The sequence below is a fragment of the Theropithecus gelada genome, chromosome X, assembly GCF_003255815.1.
Source record: "Theropithecus gelada isolate Dixy chromosome X, Tgel_1.0, whole genome shotgun sequence".
NCBI lineage: Eukaryota > Metazoa > Chordata > Mammalia > Primates > Cercopithecidae > Theropithecus > Theropithecus gelada.
In genome coordinates this window covers 146228431-146249535 of record NC_037689.1, presented here as the reverse complement: position 1 = coordinate 146249535, position 21105 = coordinate 146228431, and the positions used below count along the sequence as shown (strand labels likewise).

The following is a 21105-nucleotide window of genomic DNA, read 5'->3' as shown; positions in this document are numbered from 1 at the left end:
TCTAAGTGGATAGAACTATGTCTTGCACTTAATAGTCACTTGAACATTGATGAGATAAATGAATGAGGAATGACTAGGCAAACTCATAGGCCTGGACATTATGCTCTGGGCATGAAAATGTGCCAGATGACACTAAGCTCTGTATGGAGGGAAAAAATAAGCCTCTGGAGGAAGAGCTGAGCTCCAGGCTGATGTGCATCTAAATTCATCCAGCAACTGAATGTAAGGCTCTTGTTTACACTCCAAAGAGGAGGGAGTATGGAGCAGCATTCACAGGGTGAATTTCCCATCCCACTTTCTGGAAGAAAGCTTGTAGCTACCTGTGCCTTCCTCACTCTTCCTGCAACTACTGCTAACTTGATTTGTGTTGCCTCTCACCAGGACTGTGGCCACTGCCACCTCACTTCTCTACTGGTCTCCCTATTCTAAATCCATTTTATGTTCTACTGCAAGATGAATCTTCCTAAGGCTCCACTTTGATCACATTGCTCTCATTGTCATAATCCTTCATGGCTTCCCATTGCTTATTGAGTAAGTATCAATTTCACTCACATTGCCATTCAAGACCCTGCCACAGCCAGTTGAACAGCCATTGAATAGCAGGTACTACTTGTACCTGCATGCACATTTCACTAACTTGGCAGCCAGAGTTTTGTGAGCATCCAGCCCAAAGATGATGTGATAACAGCATTCAGCAGTGCCTGCATTCCATAAAGAATTGCTCCCTTCACTCTGGCTATGTTGCTGGATAGAAAATCCTTTAGCAAGATCCATTTGTCAGTTGGAAATTTCCTTTATAACTAAGGTTTGGTTTATTGTAACTTAATGAAAAATGTACTGTCTTTGGTGAAGAAGTATGTTTCACCCACAAAAGTCATCTGTTGACACTAATCATTCTCTAAGTGGAGTAAAAATGGAGATGCCAGGCAAGCACTTCAGTATTGCTTTGAGGTGTTTATTTTTCCCCAGTCAGGAGGCCCAATGTAAGTGGCACTTGGTCACTCTGTTCCCCTGGGGTTTGTGGGTTTGAAAATTCCATTTTCTTTCCCCTAACCAATCTGAGCCCTCTTGCCTCTGATGCTAAGGGGGCACACCTCGCAAAATGACATGTGTCTTTTAGTGAGAGACAATCAATGCCTAATAGAGGTTTTCTCCCTACCATGCGTAACCAGAAGAAATGGGAAGTGTATTATTAGTACATAATAGGTGCTCAATTATGTATTCAAAAACCTAATTGGCAGGAAATACTGATAATACACCTTTATCCTTAACCTACTAGTGTGATCAGGCTTCTTGTCCCTTTGGAACACATTATACTCTGGGTGATGAGACTGCATTCATTTTTATTTATATACTAAATACTAACTGACTGTTAGTATCTCAGTTTTCTTATTGAGAAAATGAGAAAGCTGGAGTAAAAACTCTCTATGGTCATTTTAAGGTCTGGTATTCTATATTTTAATACACACACAGGAGTATTTCACATATATCTAAAAGGATTACCTCCATATGTATATATAAATATATATATTTATATATGGATATATAATATATAAAATAATATATATAATATATATGGATATGTATTTTTTCTCATTTTTTCTCTCATATATATATATATATATATATATATATATTAAAAAATACATGAAGTGGACTAAGGCTTCATATTTAGCCCTGAATCATATATATATGTGTGATTGAATATTGAGTGAAGGACCTTGGCAACAATGTTCTTGGCAACAATAGTGTTTGCCCTTTATTACATAAAGTCTGTAGTATACAATGGAGAATGTAGGGCTCAAGGGAAGGAATTTTAAGCAGAAATTGGATAGAGTCTGACTTGATTTGGGAAGATAAATGTGGATACAATAAGGAAGATGGACACAATGAGGGAGAACCAGGAAGTTAGGGAGTTACTTTCTTGTTAATCAAAAGAGAAATAATGAACACAAGAACATGGCAGATCAAACCAGTATGTCTCTTCGACCACAGACAGCATTACTATTTCTGTGCTAACAACTCAAAATAGTCTGGACTAGGAGGCAAAAAATAGCAACTAATTGTCTAATGTACTCAATTTTCCCTCAGTCTATTTCTAACTATAGTCAGGAAAACCAGGCTCTGTAGCATGTCCTGGTAGTATTATCAGGTCTATCCTATCATCATTCAGGAAGGGAGCCTCTCAAGAAACACTACTTCTGCTCTGGCTGGAAGGGACAATATAATATGTTTTATCAGAAAAAATGTGGAATTTTCTTCACTTTCTGCCAAAAAAGCTGAAACACATGGAAGCCTCTCTCCAAATACTGTATCTGTTCACCATTAGTTATAGACTGAGAAGGAGAATCTTGCTGGGTTGGAAGATAGCTGCTGCCATTATCTGCAGGCATGCACACTGCCAATAAAGAGTTGTGCCACAGAGTCTAATTTGTCTACTTGAGATGTCTTCTCCTTCATCTTTTGAAGCCTCAATTGTAACAGTTGTGAAACTACATCAGGATTTACACAAATATATTAAAACAGAAAAGTTGCTGAGGACAGTTTCATGGTCACACTGTGAAGACTTAATGGTACAAAATCAGTGTTTTCACGGCTCCTGCGGGAAGTTGAATTAACATCATCTCCCAAACAGATTGTTCTCTTTTCAGGATAGTTTCCTTCCCCCTCATTTCATAACACATCTGCTCCTCTGAGCTAAGGAGTTATACCTAGCATGGTGTTTCTTGGCAGATGCAGTAAAGAGGAATAGAGACTTACTAAGACTTAATGACCCTCGAGTCCATGCTTATGCCCAGAGGATTCTGAAGGCTAGACTCGGGGATTCTGGGACATGCCTGGTCATAGGGATGCTCTCACCCACTATAAAGTTTTCTCCACGTTACCAGGCAGGCTCGTGGCTCAGAGGCTCGAAGGGGAACCTAATCGCTGTCTTTAAGAACCTGGGCTCAGGCTGTGATTCTGCTCCAAGTGAGAGCTGGGAGAAGAAATATTAGGTAAGAATGGTTGGGCAGGAGAGGTGAGAAGATACAGAGGGGAGAAGAAGAGGGCAAATGAGGATATAAGAGGCCAGGTTCTTCCACTATCACAAGCACCATTGCACTACTTTCTTCACAGGGGAACACAACAGAGCATATGGAATTGGAACAGACATCCATAGGTGAGGGCAGTGGTGTGCCAATTAGTAATGCACAGAATTTCCATTCGTCTTGGTATCTCTGTATCTCTCTCTCTCCCCCCTCCCCCTCCCTGTCTTACACACACACACACACACACTCACAGAGTACACTGTTCACAGCCAGAACACCACAAATACAGTCATATAGTAGCATGGCCATACTTGTCAATAAGACAAAAGGATGTTATTACAGACTTCATTTATATGTGTGTGTTTAAGGTGGTGGGTGGGTGTCACTTATGTCAATATTCAAATAAAATTACATGGGTATTAACACATTTGGTCTGTACACTATCTCTTGCCCTCATTGTCTGCGTGAATTTAATGTTGCCAATTGTAACTTGGTTCCCTGTATCCCTACTACTTTATGGAACCATACCCAAGCCATTTTTATTGTAAGCACAGTACCCCTGCTAGCAAAATACAGGGGTAGAGGAAGGGTAGAGGAAGCAGTGGGAAAAGCCCTGTGAGCTTGCTGGGCCCCCTAGTAAGCAATTGCCACCTTGCCTCACAGGGGTCCTTTAGGAGGGCTGCCAGAGGCACTCGGAAAAGGCTACAGGGAGAAGGAAACCTCCAGCTGAACTTTGTAACAATTTGAACCCATTGAGAAATCTGGCCAGAACTCAGGGAAGGGCATGAATCCAGAGTGCAGACTCCACAGGAGGGGGACGAACTAAAGCCCTACTTGCTTTTGCAGCAATGTTGCCAGAAATGACAAGATTTTATACTCTTTTATGGCTAAATAATAATCAATTTTGTGTATGTGTGTGTGTGTGTGTATATATATATGCATATATATATCACATTTTACACAATGTGTATATATACATATATATCACAGTTTACACAATGTGTATATATATCACATTTTAGCCATTTATCTGTTGATGAACATTTAGATTGATTCCATATCTTAGCTATTGTGACTTATGCGGCAATAAACATGGTGGTGCAAGTATTCCTTTAATATACTGATTTTCTTTACTTTGGAAAACTACCCAGTAGTGAGACTGTTGGATCATATAGTAGTTTTATTTTTAGTTTTTTGAGAAAGACACACACACATATATATGATTCAGGGCTAAATATGAAGCCTTAGTCGGCCTCCATTAACAAGAAATCAGCTTTAGCAAGTTTATACATTTTTAGTAAAATGTTCCAAAGACTCCTATGAAATTTTTGCTGTGCGAAATATGAGTTATGTGGCCCCATACATTTTGGAAAGTTTTGTTTCTTTTTTCTGCCCACCCACCTGTATTTTGAATGGTTAATGTTGGATTGGTTTATCTCAAATTTAACAATGCTTACGCTCTTTGCTCTTGATAAATAAACATAAAAGTAAATATAGCTGCTTAAGAAAATATCAATTCAGTTTTCCATGCAGAGCAAGGTCCTTGGTGCTTGCAGCCTGCCTGGTGACTTTTTTAGCAGATGGCAGATATCTGGCGGGGATGGGGCAGAGTTAAGCATTCTTGAGCCCTAAACCGAAGCCCCAGTAAATTTTTCAAGCAAGAATATAAATTTCAAAATCTTACTTTTTCAAAGTGGCCAAGTGTTTCATTATATAACTTTTGCTTGAGATGTGCATGCTGTTCTAGGTATATTCCAGAACCCTGGTTAAACTCAAGGCTTGGAAACTACCAATGAAGTTAGGCACACATGTTGCATTTTCTGGGACTTACTTACGAATGACTCCAGAGTGAAACTTCCAGGTTGCAAGAATGGATTAGGACCCTAATTAGGGTGATGAAGAGACTTAAGAAAAAGAACGTGCGGGGACCAAACAGGGGGTGGGGTTTGAGTGAAGAAAGGACCAATGATGTCTAGCCACTTCCTCCAGCCCAGAAAGGGCAACATGATGAGGACTGTTTCTCCAGGCACTTCAACTGAAATCTGTGCTTAGTGGTCCCCAGCTTTCCAGAGGTGGCTGATACTCTCACTGCCACACTCTTTACAGAACCATATATGTGCTGTGTGCTCTTTGTGGGTGAAAAGGCTGTGGTCATCCCTGTCATACATGAACATTATATATTTTGAAATGACAGATCATATCCATTTTAGTTTCTGTTTGGATATTGGGGCAAGCAACATATCCTCACCAGTGTTTGACTTAAGGTCATTGTGGAAAAGTGCTAAGCTAAGCAAAACAGCTATTGGCTTTGCAACTGAAATGCTCATAGTTGGATAATTCATAAAGTGTATTAGACATTAACCAGCATTTGGTCATTACTGACCATGTGATAAGCACAATACGTAAAAACATTACACTTCTATGCATCTCTGTATGCTCAAAGCATTCTATTATATATAGATTTACAAGTCAAAAAAATTGGTACTAAAGGAGAAGACGTAATTGTAATAAAAAAAATTCAGCACACAGGTTTCTAAACAGTCACAGACTTGTCTCAAGCATTTTAAAAACCACATCATATAAGCCCTAAGCAGTTTCTTATTAATCTAGTCTCTGTGCTAACATAGTCAAATGGGAAATACAATCTTGGGAATATGAAGGCCAATGTTATTCTATTAACCTTATATGTAATCCTGTTTACTTTCCTGTCTTTAATGAATAAATTAAAATGTCCTCTCATTCTCTAATTGGTGGACAGTTTGAGTATGACAATGTATAGATTTTATTCAGCTACATTCTGTAACCTTAACGGGCCAAATGCTATCATTCTGTGATGGATTTCAATGAAAGGCAATGACAGATAAACTGTTTACATTAAAAGACTCTATCAAAGTTATTTTGCACCCAGTTTCATCCTAATCCATCTGCTCTTTCTAGAGCTCTGACAGGCTGACCTCTCTTGCTGTGTGTGTCGTATCGATGTCATTACCAAAGAGGCTTTCCCCAGCCTTTCTGCTGATAACAAAGTAAATGGAAATGCAGAGAAACCTCGGGGAGGTAACAACTTGTTCAGTATGATGAGGGAGAACTGTGGCTACAAAATAGGACTGATTACAGCAGGGAAGAGTATCTGTTGTCACAACTAATATATTCTCTACAGCACACCAACTTCAAAAGAGTCAGATGATAGCAGGGGTAAAATTTATTGCATCTTTTTCATTAGCAAACTTAAAACATAAATGCAGATTTTCAATTTAATGTGGCTACTAGGTTCTGAAAGTTCAGTGGTGTGCATCACAGGTATCAGGAACACATCCCAAAGCTGCCAGAATGTTCGGGTCTTCAGTCGCTATGTAATAATTTCATTTGAAATTCTCAAATAGCAACCAGGCCCGTAAGCTCGCTCAACAAGAACAACCACCATAACCATAACCACCACCAAACAACAAACAAATCAAAATGGACCAAATATAAGACCAAAATCAAGAAACTAGATTAAAAGTAACTTTTTTTGTGTTAGGTAATTAGTAATCTGAAGATTAAAAACAAAAAACAAAAAACAAACAAACAAAAACTATGAAGTGGAGAGGAAGATCTAAGAAGATCATTGTTTTCTGTAAATGCTCATATGCTTAAGGTGCAACTCTACGACTAGTGTCTAGTTGGAAAGTCCATACATCTCCAGTAATTAATATGCTTTCAATTAAGTGAATATTTCACAGAATACCAGGATACTTCTTCGGCAGAAAAAAAATAAGATGGGGTTAAATAAAATTGGGTACACTGGAGCTACTCATGATCATGTGCCCAGACACAACACATTAGAATGTTTTGTGTTCAAATAAAATTTTAATGGTTCAGTTCTGTTTTTAAAGCACTAGCATACTACTCCAAGCTTTATGTAGAGTCTTTCAGTGAACCTGATCACTAATTGAACATTTTCAGTCATATCAAACGTTTTCTGAACTTACTAACTGTGCTAAATGAAGTCATCTAATATTTCAATCTAATTCATATTAATAAGATGTTATTAATGTTATAATGCCCTAAAGGAAATTTCTAACAAGACCCATCTCTTTTATGGCTTTTAGATTTCTAAAATCTGCTGCTTCTAATGCCAATGTGAGATAACTGCGGCATGAGACAGCCAGGCCCAGATCTAACTAGGTTTCAGAACCCAGGCATCACAAGCCATCCTGCTACCTGTGGACACCAGACTACATGTTTAGGGCTGTGGAAATCAGACATCATAATATCACTCAATTAAATATTAAGCAGATGTTTACCTGGCTCTAAGAGCATGTGCTGGAGGGAGCTTTGGAGTTTGCCTGCCACACATTCTAGAAGCCTTTGGAATAAGTCAAATTGCCGATAGTTTAAAACTTTAAAGACAGCGATTTTAATAAACCTGTCTATACAATTTCTTTGTTAAAAAAAATTTGAGACTGATTAGGCTACTTATATTGAAAGAGAAGCACAAGGTCTATATCTTTAGATCTTTTATTGAACTGCAAGCAGAGCATCAATAACTGCTTCTCAGCTGTAAATGAAAATTGATTCCAGGTTTAACTCCTAATTTTCAGGGGTTCCTTTAACCCCGAGAAAAATGAAAAGAAAAACTGACAAAAAAGAAAAACCAGAGGTTTAGTGGTATGAGGTAGGGGCATACAGAGATACAGAGAACATAACATATTCCCACTCCCAAAACGTCTGTCCTCCTGGGTCAGGCCACTCCCTAGCCAAACCCCAGTGGCCATCTCTGCCTGCCCTGGAGGACTGACTTGAAAATGGCAATTCAATAAGTGTTTCATGGGGAAGGCCAGGGCTGGATTTTCTATCTATGATGCCACTATGATGGCAGCTGAGAAGTAAAAAATGCAGTCAGTCGGGTAATGGACACCATGTGGCCCCCAAATCTCAACCATGCCATTGATATCAAACTTAAAAAATACATTGCACCACATATGTTTATTCAGACACTAAGTACATAGCACTACGTCTAATTCCAACACTGTTCTGGATGTTTGCAAAGTTCAATGTCAACTTCAAATAGTTATTTATCTCCCATTCAGGGATAGCTCCTGAGAGAGAGCCAAGATGAGTACAGCATCCTAGAAGAGCCTTCAAGCCTTTCTCTAGGGCATAACATGAGCTCAGAAAGAGACGGTAAGAACTGCAATAGAAGGGTATGAATCAACTCTCCACCCATGCCAATCATTGGAAGAAAAACTCTTTTAGAGACACATAATTTCCTGGAGGACTTGGTGCAGATCATTGGCAACCTAACCTTTCGTCCTGGGATCTCTAGTTTAAAAGTTGTCAGGGCTTAGAGGAAAGTTAAGGTCATTCATATCCAATGGCTGCCTTTGGGGGCCAGTTAAGACATGCAACGCAGTTCCTAGCAGATCCCTATGGATACCTAGGCCAAAATGAAGGGCTGTGTCTATTTCCCTATGGATCCTAAAGAGAGGGCTGCCAGTTAATGTTTAAAAGGACCACAAGGAAGAGTAACCACCTATTGTGTAATTCAAAGCATTTTCTTATACACTGTCTTCACTTGATCCTTACAATACTCCTATGAGTCAGACAAGGCTGGTTTATTCCAGTCTACTGGTAAGAGATATGAGACTTAGAGATGTTAAACAACTTTCCCAATGCAATATAGCTAGTATTTGAGGCCTGGGATAAAACCCCAGGCTTCTTTATTCCAAAAGCTATGTTCTTAATATCTACAGTTAAAATTACTCATGGCCAGGCACACAGCTAATCAACTTTAGGATGACAGAACATTTTCATTCAAGTTTGCCATATACAGGATAGATAACCCAACAGCTGTCTTTAACATCCCATTCCTTACAAGAAAAGGGAAAGTAAATATATGTAGCATCTCAAAGAATATGAAGCTTTTTAGATCATTAGTAGCACTCATAATTATGATAATTATTATCACTTAAAGTGGTGAGTAATTACCATGTGCTAAGCATAGTGTCAGGTGCTTTTGCCTGTATTGATTCACCTAATCGTTGAATCCCCAGTATGACCCAATGAAGAACGTCCTATTTTTACCTCTATTTTGTAGGTACTTAGATCTTTGCCCAAGGTCAACCAGTTTGAGAGTGGCAGAGCTAGAATTCAAAGCCATGTCTGTGTGACTATATAGCTATAATCTCACATACTCTCCTACACTGTCCCAGCATTGTCCCACCACCTTAGAACACAGCATGGATATGTCTGCTGTCCAAATAGTCCCAACCAAGAAAGTCAAATGCAGTAGAGGACTGGAGAGAAAATACAAAGTTTTAACAGGTATTTTCAGGCTGCAATCACTATTGCTTCTTCATTGAAGCCATGCACATGTATGATTATATATCTCTTACTTTAAAGAGTCATTCGAAGGTAAAATCTTCTGTTAAAAATGTTTTCTTATGATCATGAGTCTCTATGGCTGACCATTTGGCATCTTTAATTTATATATTATAATTCCCCCATTCTGGACTCATGTTCCATTTTCCCATTTGAGGGAATAATATTTAGCATTTGAACATACTCTACTTGCTCTGCTTGTGTTTATGCACACAACCTGTCACCTGGCTCAGCATGGCTAATACTGCTGTGGAAGGTGGAAGTGGCAAAAAAGGGGAGGCTGTTCTGATTGTAAGATACTCGGTACCCAAATGCCAGTTTAGAAGCCGACACAACTTGATCCTGTATTTCATTTTCATACATGTATTTGAAACGTATTCTCTTGGGGATGTTTATGCTCTAAGCCCACAGTATAAGCTCTTAGACACTGTTTGAAAAAGATTGCTGTATACTCACTACACCTGGATAATCTGAGTTTCGTCAAATGAGTCAAGGTGTGATGATTATGGATGAGATGATTTGGGGACGTCACCAGAAAGTAAATGGCTTTTTTATTGGACTATGTCTGCATGAATGCAGCCACTGGGTTCTGAGCCATTTCTATTATGTCAGCTGAAACCAGCAGTGTTGTCTGGGCCCTTGAGCACAGTTTTATAGACCAGTGCATTAGTCTGTATGCTTTCTCCCCAATCATTCTGCCACAAATGGAGTGACTCTGCAATTATTTTGCTCAGCTAAGAGGCCCGACCCTACTGCTAAGGTTTGCTGTAAGGTTCAAGTGAGACACCACACCTAGTTTGTGCCTGGCACAGAGCAAGAGTGGTTCTAAAAATGGTAATCTCAATACTCCTCCTTATGATGGTGCTGGAGGTATGACTGTCCCAATTCAAAGACGAGTGAACCGTACTATGTTATCTACATGGCACTATATTATCTAAAAATTATTTTGATGATTCCTCTATAAGTTAACTGTAGAATTACCATGTGACTCATCAATTCCACTTCTAGGTACACACCAGAAAGAAAACATGTCTATATGAAACTTGCACACAAATCTTCACAATAGCACTACTCACAGTAGCCAAAAGTTGGAAACAATAAAAATGTCCATCTAATGATGAGTAGATAAAGAAAATGTGGTTTATTCATACAATGGAATGCTAATTAGCCATAAAACAAAATGAAGTACTGATACATGACATTGAAGAATCAAGAAAACATTATGGTGAGTGAAAGAAGCCAGACAAAAAAGGTCACATGTTATAGGATTCCAGTTACATGAAACAGACAAATTCATAGAGTCAAAAAGTAGATTAGCAGTTGTAAGGGGTTAGGGGGAGGGGGAAATGGGGAGTAACTGTTTAACGGGTATGGAGTTTCCACTTCGAGTGATGAAAAATTCTGGAACTGGGATGGATGCACAACCTTGTGAATGTATTGTCACAGAATTGAACACTTTAAAATGGTTAATTTTACATTAAGTGAATTTTGCCACAAAAAAGAGAAAATTATGTCAACCCATTTACTTTTGCAAAAGGACATTATGCATCCTAAAGGCAGAGCTCTGCAAACATTGCTAGTATTACTGCTGCCACTACTGCACAAGCATTCTCTTTTGGTCTATAGCCTTCCAGGTCTTGTAACTAATCTTCAGACTCTAGAAGGAGGGTTCATTTGCAAATGTTTATAACCTTGTGCCTACATCTTGCTCCTAGGACTCAGTTAGAGGGAATAAGTTGTCATTTTGCCTCACCTTAGAGCCCCCAGTTCAATCTCCCCATCCAATTTTCACTGAGAATCTAAGCCTTTTTGAGGAAGACATCATGACTAGGGGCAGCATGTCATAAAAAGGTTCCAACCCACCAATCCTGATCATCTGAGAGTCTCAGCACTTACAAAAAGTCAGTGAATATACCCTAAAACCCAGATGATTCAGGTCAACAGACCCTTTGCCAATTTTAAGATAAATACAGAAAATAACTTTATAAGTTAAAAAGCAGATTACATTCATATAATTACATGAAGAGGAAGTCAATGTGCAAAATCTACTTTCAATTATTATTGAATTCTACTTCAAACATTTCGATTAAAAAGCAACTTTTTATCTGTCAAAATCAATGATCTGGAATGTTTTCATTTTTGCTTCTGTTTTACTTACAAATACGATGCTCCTGTCATTGGCGTATTAAATGTGTGAGGCAGAAATGACCATTTTTGGAAATTAAGTGTGCATTTTACATTTGCTATGAAGCCCAACTCAAGTAGGAGGGAGACAGCTTGCATTCAGCAAATGTACAGCAAGCCCCTGGGAAAGAGTTGTGAAATTGGCTTAGGCCAGCACTGTGTAGTCTACACTTACCCTGTGGTTGTTCTTGGTAAAGCACTAAACTTGCAAAGATGCAATTATTTTTTACATATTATTAAAATTCAAGCACAAGAAAGTGGAGAAAGTAACGTAGATGAAAGTTTTGGCCACATAACTTTGAAGATGGATTTGATTTTTAAAGTATGCCAGAATGGTAGGAGTTCTAGTGTGGTAAACAACTGTAGATGAGAATAGAGTAGCTGAACCTTGATAATTTTTCCTAAGCTTTTCTTTGCAGGCTCTTCCTCATGAAATGTTTAATCAACATGGAATTCCATATTTGTTAACTCTCTTGAAATATCAGTGCATAAGCATTCCTTTAAACAGTCTGTTTTATAATGTAGCAGACTTCACTGTAGGAAGATCTTCATCAGGTACTGGATTTAAAGAAAGGCAATCCTTCTGCATTCCTCATTTGAGGTGATAAGCACACCCAGAAGGACCTCACATTCGAGACAGTTCTCCCTCAAAGAGAAAATGTGCAAGCATCATTGACACCACACACTAGGTTGCCATTCTCATGAGTCATAAATGATACTTGGCCTTTTCAAATCATAAAGTCCAGTCTCATTGAAATGCTGAAAACACGCATTTCTGCCATCTCATTTGGTGGTAAAGTACTGTAAATGCTTAAAGTGTGGAATAGAAGGAGACAAGGGCAGCAGCAAGTTTTTGCCAAATGTCTTTTGCCTAAAGGTTCATTTAAGTGGCAAGATGTTGCATATTGATTCTCAGCTGCATTCTGAAATGGTGCATCTGGGAAAGGTGAATGAAGCATCACATTTATATCTAAATTAATGAGTATGGGCTCCAAGCCTCACACCAGAGTCACCAAACGAAAGTTATACCTCACCCAGGACAATAAATAGTCCAAGAGAGAGTAAGACAATCTCTATTGCTTACTACTGACCAGCATTTGTGTATGGAACAGAGAGAGAGATTGGAGGGGGTTGAAAGCAGTTTTAAAGAGCTCTACATCTCCTTACTATAGCTTTAATGAAAGTTTGAGCTGATTTGACTTGTTCCAGAACACTATGCTCATCTTTGCTTCTTTCCCTCTCTCCAAAGCCCAGAGATAAAGCATGGGGAAGTTTGTGCATGTCAAAGCACGTCAAAGCCATTCCAGTTCCTCCTGCTCCCCACTTAGTCCCAAAACAAAGCCCTAAGCTCTTCTTACCTGGTAGAGCTCAGTGGCAGTGCACTGAGTGGTCAAGGTCTTCACAGGCTCAAGGTCATCTTCATCACTGCTCAACTTCAGGTCATCCTCAAGCATCCTACAAAGAGATCAGAGTGGTGTTTGAGTTAGAAAACATATTTTCTAAATCATCCTCAGATACATCTTGCAATGAGAATAAAGTATTGGAGCTACAATCTGACAGCTGCAAATCCTTCAAATGTGTAGAGGGAACTAAGATTGTTTCACCTAATTAGATATTTGAGCTCTTATATTTATGTCATACTTTGCACACATCTTTCCTCTCTACCTTCCCCTAAATCAAGGCGAAAATACTATTTCAGGATCTCCAGAGATGACTGGATTCTATACATTTTTACTACTAAAAGTGCAATAAATGTACTGATCAATCACTGTGTATGTGGGATGTGGCATTGGATCTCTACAGGACAAGGTGCTCGAAGTCTCCCATGAAAGAAGAGGGGCATGATAACACTGCCTAGCTCTAGAGGCTGTTGTCAAAGCCTGCTGGGTCTCTCTGGATGATGGAGGTAAAAGGCACAGTGAACCTGGACTCTCTTTCAGTGCCCTCTGCTGCTGGGTAGCTAGGTGGCCACAAAAGAGCTGGGAGAGAAATGGCTAGTCATTAACCTTCCGATATATGACCGATCTCTTCCTGTAAAATTTGATCTGAGAGATGTAAGCCCATGATGTGGATAAGAAATCTTTCTGTCCTAAGGCAAGGCACCTGAAAAATGAGTGGCCTGGATTTTGGTGATGAACTAGCACTTTCAAAATTGTTTATGGAGTCACAGAGCCTTTTGTTTCCATAGGGATATTAATTCCAGTGGCATCCTCTCTATCTCCAAGTGTGAGCTACAGCAGGAAGAAGAGCTTATTATCTTAAAATTCCAGCTACACTGTCTTTAAAGACCTATTGGTGTTCATATTTTTATTTACGAAATACAACTTTATACCTCATCCTTAGGCTTCAAGAGGGGACAGTCTCAGCCTCTCTGGACCAATGACCATTTCCTATGCATATATTGCTTTTTCTTGCATCTAGGCTCTGCATCAGGCTCAGTTCCAGGGCTAGAAATCTCTTTCTCAACTCTGGAAATCCCATTTATCCTTTGTAGCCCAATGATCCCACTTCCTCTACAAAAGCTTTCTAGAAAGAACTCCCATCTCAGGAAGAATATTTTTTCCTCTGCCCAACCCTCAGCTCCATCTGGATCACAGCACAGCTTTCCACTGAATCTCTCCCCACTAGTCCGTAATTCTCATGAGGGCAGGGGGTGCAGCATTTTCACCTCACTGTGCTTCACAGCATCTTCCCACAAATGATAGAGTCTACTGGGATCATTTTGCAGACAAGGAAGGAAAGATTCAGAGAGGTTAATTGCTTTGCTCAAGCTCACACAGCTATTAATAGTTAGTGCTAGAGCCACTCCTAAAATTTCCATCTCTGTAATCCCACTTGGGTGTTTTTCCAGAAGAGAAGCCAGAAGGGAAAAGGAAGCTTCTAATTTGATAAATAGGGGGAAAGTTACTTCAGAGGTTATGTTCAAATATTGAAAAGAGAGTCAGGGCAGAGTGGATATCCAATAACTCTTCAAGAAAAGCATAGCTCCCCCACTTTCATGCTCAGTCACATAACACTAGAATGTTTACACCGAGGTCTGCAAACCAAAGACTGATATAAAGGATGATTGGTGGGAAGGACAACTGTTAGAGTAGCTTTCAGATAAACTAAATTTGCAGGATTTATGACTGTCCTTCAAGAGACTAATGGATGTTTTGAAGATCTTAGAGAAGGAGAAAAAGTGTATCTTGGTATTTCTTTTGCAGTTGCAGGCTTATAACTCTGAACAAATAATTCTTTACAACACATTGTGGGAGATGAAGACTGTATCATTCTCATAAGCTATAGAACTTAAATATTTAAAAACTACCTATGCTTGTTATTATAAATGGCTTTACTTCCCGTGTGTGTGTGTGTGTGTGTGTGTGTGTGTGTATCTCGATACAGCTAGGGAATGTCTATGTGTTAATTTATATTCAAGTAGTCAGCAAAAGAAATGGTAAATAATTCCTGCATTTAGAGGGTCAATTTTCAGATACAGAGGAAGTCCTAAGTATTTGACCAGCAGCATGGAACTTGGTCCTCACAATACTTCTATGAAGGAGATGGTGTTACAGCTGCATTTTTCAGATGGAGACTCTGAGGTTTAGAGAGATTAACGGGCTTGCTTGTGAACAGACAGCTAGAAATCAAGGAGGCAAACATGGAGCCTAGATCATCTCCAGCCAGAATTGGGAGTATACAAGGTTTTCCTAGAGGGTACAACTTATAAAAGATGGTATATTCAATAAAATTGACAGCAACAACAAAAACCTCACAAAACATATTAGCATGGAGTCAAAACATTGGGATTCAATTGCTGGCTAATCATAAACCCCAATATCTGGGGTAATTTACCAGCTCTGAGGTTCATCTGTGTCCCTCATCTCTTCAATGGGATAACACTTTGGTTCCATCACAGGAGGGTGGTGGTGAGCATAACAGGAGCTAATGCATGTGAAAGTGCTTTATGAAAGCACAAAACTAATAATGCGGGGCACCATTAGTTTGGAAAGATATCTCAGTTGGAAATAATGAACTTCATTAATACTATTAACAAGTAATCAGAAGCAGAAGTTTCTGTATGCCTTTGCTCCTCTCCTTTTAATTTTCTGAACAGTCTGAAGGTAATCCATGATGACTTGGGAAATGTCTAAGGGCATCTCAAGACCAGATGTAGAAATATGCTTGTGGTCTTCAGGTTTCTCTCCTTCAGGCAGAAGTAGCACAACCAGAGTCATAGCACAGAGTTCTGAACTCAGCAGTTATTTTACTCTCCAATCAACATTATATTACTTTTAACATGGAGATGAAATGCACTCCAACGTACAATTCTGGAAATAGGCAGCCAATCTACACAGTGATTGACATTAAACAACCTCCCTCTACCCCGCCCCCACCATGCAACAAGCTTGGTATGGATTTGGTTGTTAATAAAGGAAAATCTGATGCATATATTTAAGTCCCAGTAAACATAAGTCAAAGAAGTAACTAGGAAGGCAAATTGCTATTAGTTATCTCTGGAGGCACTAGGCATTCATTTCATTCCACTTCTTCCCTGACCTATTAAGCTTTATTATTGAATATACATGTACTTGTTTGCATTTTCATCCTTGGCTAATGCTGAACATTACTCTAGGGAAAGTGTAGGATTAAGAAAGATTTTAGATTTAATTATTATAGCAGCACCATTCACACCCAATGCAGTTAAAGTCGTCTAAGCAGAAAAATGGTGATCTCTTTTCATGAGGTTATAATTCCATAGACAATTCATCACACATTGGCTATCACAAAAATGTGAAAAAAAATTGCTCATATAAATGTATGCCTGTGTGTGTGATCTTAAAAACAAAACAAACAAAACAAAACAAAACAAAAAAACGGACATTGTTCTTCAACTTTTCAATTAGGTGAAAACAGAACCAATTAGACCTTAGTGAAGTCTGTTGTTTGTTCAGGGTCTAGTCAACCACAGTGTTCATCTTGGTGTAAAAATGCTGTTTTTATTTTTACTATGATCTATAATTTGTAGTATTAAGACATAGAATAATCTATAAAACTGAACAAAAACCCAAGTTCTTGCCCTGAGGAGATGATCCTATAAAAGTTCAAATAGTGAAATTTGGATGAGATGGAATGGACCGAAAGAGGATCTTTGTCCTTGGTTTTCTGAGCTTCAAGCTGAGCTTAGTGGCCTCCAAGGGCTCTTTGCACTGAAACATTCTAGTGCACTATGACATGACAGGTCCCATGTGAATCATAACCATAAAATCATAAGATCACACTCCAAAAACTTTGCCAATTTACATAGTGGAATGCTTAGGTGGTTTTGAAGAGGTTAAAATAGAGGGCTGGAAACATTATTATAGAAGGTTGTAGGAAGAAGCCCTTGGTTGAGTCAGCATGAACTTATGAGCAAGGTCTTGAGAAACAAACAGACCTAAGTTCAAATACAGGAATTCCTATTGGATTTTTTTTTTTATCCAGTAAATAAGACCCTTTAAATCTCAATTTTCTATATGTTAAAATGGGTAATAATAATACTCACTCTGGACAATTTTTAGAATTTGAAAATAAAGATTATACAAATTGCCAGGAGCCAATATAGCTACCAGTTATCATTTTCATCTTAGTTACTATTGATATTGTTATTATTATTGTCAGAGGGATTTTGTTGTACAATAATTTTTAAAAGCTGTGGTGGTAACCCAAAGGCTGGCAGAGGTATCAGGCCCCATACATCATTGGAAACTCTTGACCAAATAAGGAGAGACTCAAAGACTATTAAGGAGTTTGGAAAGTTTCGGAGCTTTGGTTTACTCATCTAGAAATGGCCTAAACTCATCAGGTCTGTCTTGGGTTTTCTTAGATACCCTTGGAGTGCTTAAGATATCCCAGAAATTTGAAAGTCAGTCGCAAGAGGAAACATCCAGACAGTACCAAGTGAGAGTTCAGAAAAAAATGAGTGGCCCCAATGTTCTGACCCTCATACCTGGGAATCTACCTGCTGATCCAGAGAAATGAACCAAGGGTGACCCCCCCACTGGAAGTTGTGCTCACCTTGAGCACAGTGTCTTTAGGCCTGTCACTCTCAGGAGGCTGTTCTGACACACATCTGGCTCTGAAGTTTGTGTGTAAGACTGCGCATAATAGGCTCCTAGTTGATCCAGAATCCTTGCTCAGAAACAACCGTTAGCACATTGAGTTGTTCTTAGAACTTGCAAGCCTACACGGTGCCTTTTTATGAACTACAAAATGATGTTCCTCTTGGCAGACAGCAGCACTCAATACTGGGTAGATTCCAGCTTCAAGGTATCTATAGTGCTAGCTGCAATGCTGGTGACTGATTCTCAGATGTACTCTTCCAATTGGAAGTACTTGAGAGTGCTATCTCTTTCACCATGTCACTGTGTCACCTAGTGGAGAAAACGGCAACATCCCTAACATATGGTCATACATGTTTTCTCTGATAGGTAGCTAACAAAACCTTTCTATTGTTCAGTACCTTTAACCGTGAGAATGATCTGCCAGTTAGGAGTTGCTGTGAGCTTTCCTGTACCTTCTACCTTGCAGCTGGAGTCTTGTTCTCCATAGTCCACACTCAGAGACTAGACTTGTAATGGTGTTGGAGACAGAACCAGTGTTGCTATCTCTGTCATACAGGAGAGGGAGGAGGCTATTATGCTCAGATTTTAAGCTATTAACTAAAACATAGAGCTATAACTTCTGGCCCAATGAGTTTGGGGTCCTCTGGTTACTGGTTTAAATTATTATTGTCTTTCTAAATACCCCAGAGTTCTTGGCAATCAGAGTAAGTTTCTGATGGCCCAAATGAATGACACAGTTGACTTTGAGGATAATAACACAGTCTAGAGAGGGCTTGCATGTCCTCATTAGGCAGAGTCTTACTGTGGTCCCTCTTCTGGAATAGTAACTTAGCCCTGTTGACTGCTTAAAGGGCACTTCCTCTTCATAAAGTAAGCTAAAAGAAATAAAACATGACTGGTTTAGAATTACTCAGGGAATTATATATTTTCCTATCTAGTGCTTTGTAGTCTCTTCAGCATTAAATCATTTGTTGGTAGGAAGGCAGGTGATAAGGAAGAGGAGGTGACATTTTTCAGGGAATTCATTCTGTTTCCGTGCAGTAAAGGTGCTCAGGCTATTTTTTCCCCTTTAGGAAGAGATACATTTAATTTTCCCAAGGTTTTAACTTAAAATTTTCTGATTCAATGGCCACCACCTCACTGGGAATCCTACAGAATCCCGGTCTGAGGGCTGTGGCAGTGACAAGCCATTTGAAAATCTGTATTATACTGTATAGGAACAAATCTCCAAGATCTATCAGGTGGGGACCCATAGCCCAGTGCCAACCACTGTGCCTACAGGCAGGGTCTAAACATGAACTCTGCCATAGGCATGTGGGCCTGATAAAGATTGTCTTCTGTAGCTGATGGCCTTCCAGGGGGTTGAGAAAATAGGTATTTCATGAGATTAATTGGGCTCCTTAGTGTGAGAACTAGGAGTTCCCTTAGGGGCCATCTAGTCCAGGGACTGGCCAACTGAAGGCCTCAGCCCAAAGCAGCCTTCCTTCTGTTTCTATACTGCTTATGATTTTAGAATAGTTTTTTTTTTCTTTTTTTCTTGTTTTCTTTTTTTTTTAAAATACTTTAAGTTCTAGGGTACATGTGCACAATGTGCAAGTTTGTTACATACGTATACATGTGCCATGTTGGTGTACTGCACCCATTAACTAGTCATTTACATTAGGTATATCTCCTAATGCTATCCCTCCCCCATCTTCCACCCACAACAGTCCCTGGTGTGTGATGTTCCCCTTCCTGTGTTCAAGTGTTCTCATTGTTCAATTCCCACCTATGAGTGAGAACATGTGGTGTTTGGTTTTTTGTCCTTGCGACAGTTTACTGAGAATGATGGTTTCTAGCTTCACCCATGTCCCTACAAAGGACATGAACTCATCCTTTTTTATGGCTGCATAGTATTCCATGGTGCCTATGTGTCACATTTTCTTAATCTAGTCTATCATTGATAGACATTTGGGTTGGTTCCAAGTCTTTGCTATTGTGAATAGTGCCTCAATCAATATACATGTGCACGTGTCTTTATAGCAGCATGATTTATAATCCTTTGGGTATATACCCAGTAATGGGATGGCTAGGTCAAAGGGTATTTCTAGTTCTAGATTCTTGAGGAATCACCACACTGTCTTCCACAATGGTTGAACTAGTTTACAGTCCCACCAACAGTGTAAAAGTGTTCCTATTTCTCCACAACCTCTCCAGCACCTATTGTTTCCTGACTTTTTAATGATCGCCATTCTAACTGGTGTGAGATGGTATCTCATTGTGGTTTTGATTTGCATTTCTCTGATGGCCAGTGATGATGAGCATTTTTTCATGTGTTTGTTGGCTGCATAAATGTCTTATTTTGAGATGTGTCTGTTCATATCCTTCACCCACTTTTTGATGGGGTTGTTTGTTTTTTTTCTTGTAAATTTGTTTGAGTTCTTTGTAAATTCTGGATATTAGCCCATTGTCAGATGATTAGATTGCAAAAACTTTTTCCCATTCTGTAGGTTGCCTGTTCACTCTGATGGTAGTTTACTTTGCTGTGCAGAAGCTCTTTAGTTTAATTAGATCCCATTTGTCGATTTTGGCTTTTGTTACTATTGATTTGGTGTTCTAGACATGAAGTCGGTCCCCATGCCTATGTCCTGAATGGTATTGCCTAGGTTTTCTTCTAGGGTTTTTATGGTTTTAGGTCTAATATTTAAGTCTTTCATCCATTTTGAATTAATTTTTGTATAAGGTGTAAGAAAGGGATCAAGTTTCAGCTTTCTACATATGGCTAGCCAGTTTTCCCAGCACCATTTATTAAATAGGGAATCCTTTCCCCATTTCTTGTTTTTGTCAGGTTTGTCAAATATCAGATGGTTGCAGATGTGTGGTATTATTTCTGAGGGCTCTGTTCTGTTCTATTAGGCTATATCTCTGTTTTGGTACCAGTACCATGCTGTTTTGGTTACTGTGGCCCTGTAGTATAGTTTGAAGTCAGGTAGCGTGATGCCTCCAGCTTTGTTCTTTTGGCTTAGGATTGACTTGGCAATGTGGGCTCTTTTTTGGTTCCGTATGAACTTTAAAGTAGTTTTTTCCAATTCTGTGAAGAAAGTCATTGGTAGCTTGATGGGGATGGCATTGAATCTATAAATTACCTTGTGCAATATGGCCATGTTCACGATATTGATTCTTCCTATCCATGAGCATGGAATGTTCTTCCATTTGTTTGTGTCCTCTTTTATTTAGTTGAGCTGTGGTTTGTAGTTTTCCTTGAAGAGGTCCTTCACATCCCTTGTAAGTTGGATTCCTAGGTATTTCATTCTCTTTGAAGCAATTGTGAATGGGAGTTCACTCATGATTTGGCTCTCTGTTTCTCTGTTATTGGTGTATAAGAATGCTTGTGATTTTTGCACGTTGATTTTGTATCCTGAGAATTTGCTGAAGTTGCTTATCAGCTTAAGGAGATTTTGGGC

General features: G+C 39.1%; 1 protein-coding gene across 6 annotated transcripts in view; it reads right to left on the bottom strand.

Moving 5' to 3' along the window:
* The window catches only part of AFF2 (AF4/FMR2 family member 2), a 503764-nt gene that overhangs the window by 98869 nt on the left and 383790 nt on the right, over nt 1–21105 (bottom strand). For all 6 annotated transcript variants that reach the window (XM_025372179.1, XM_025372181.1, XM_025372180.1 and 3 more), the window contains one exon: nt 12935–13031. In XM_025372179.1, the coding sequence (XP_025227964.1) occupies nt 12935–13031 (97 nt within the window). The remainder of the gene's footprint in view (nt 1–12934; nt 13032–21105) is intronic.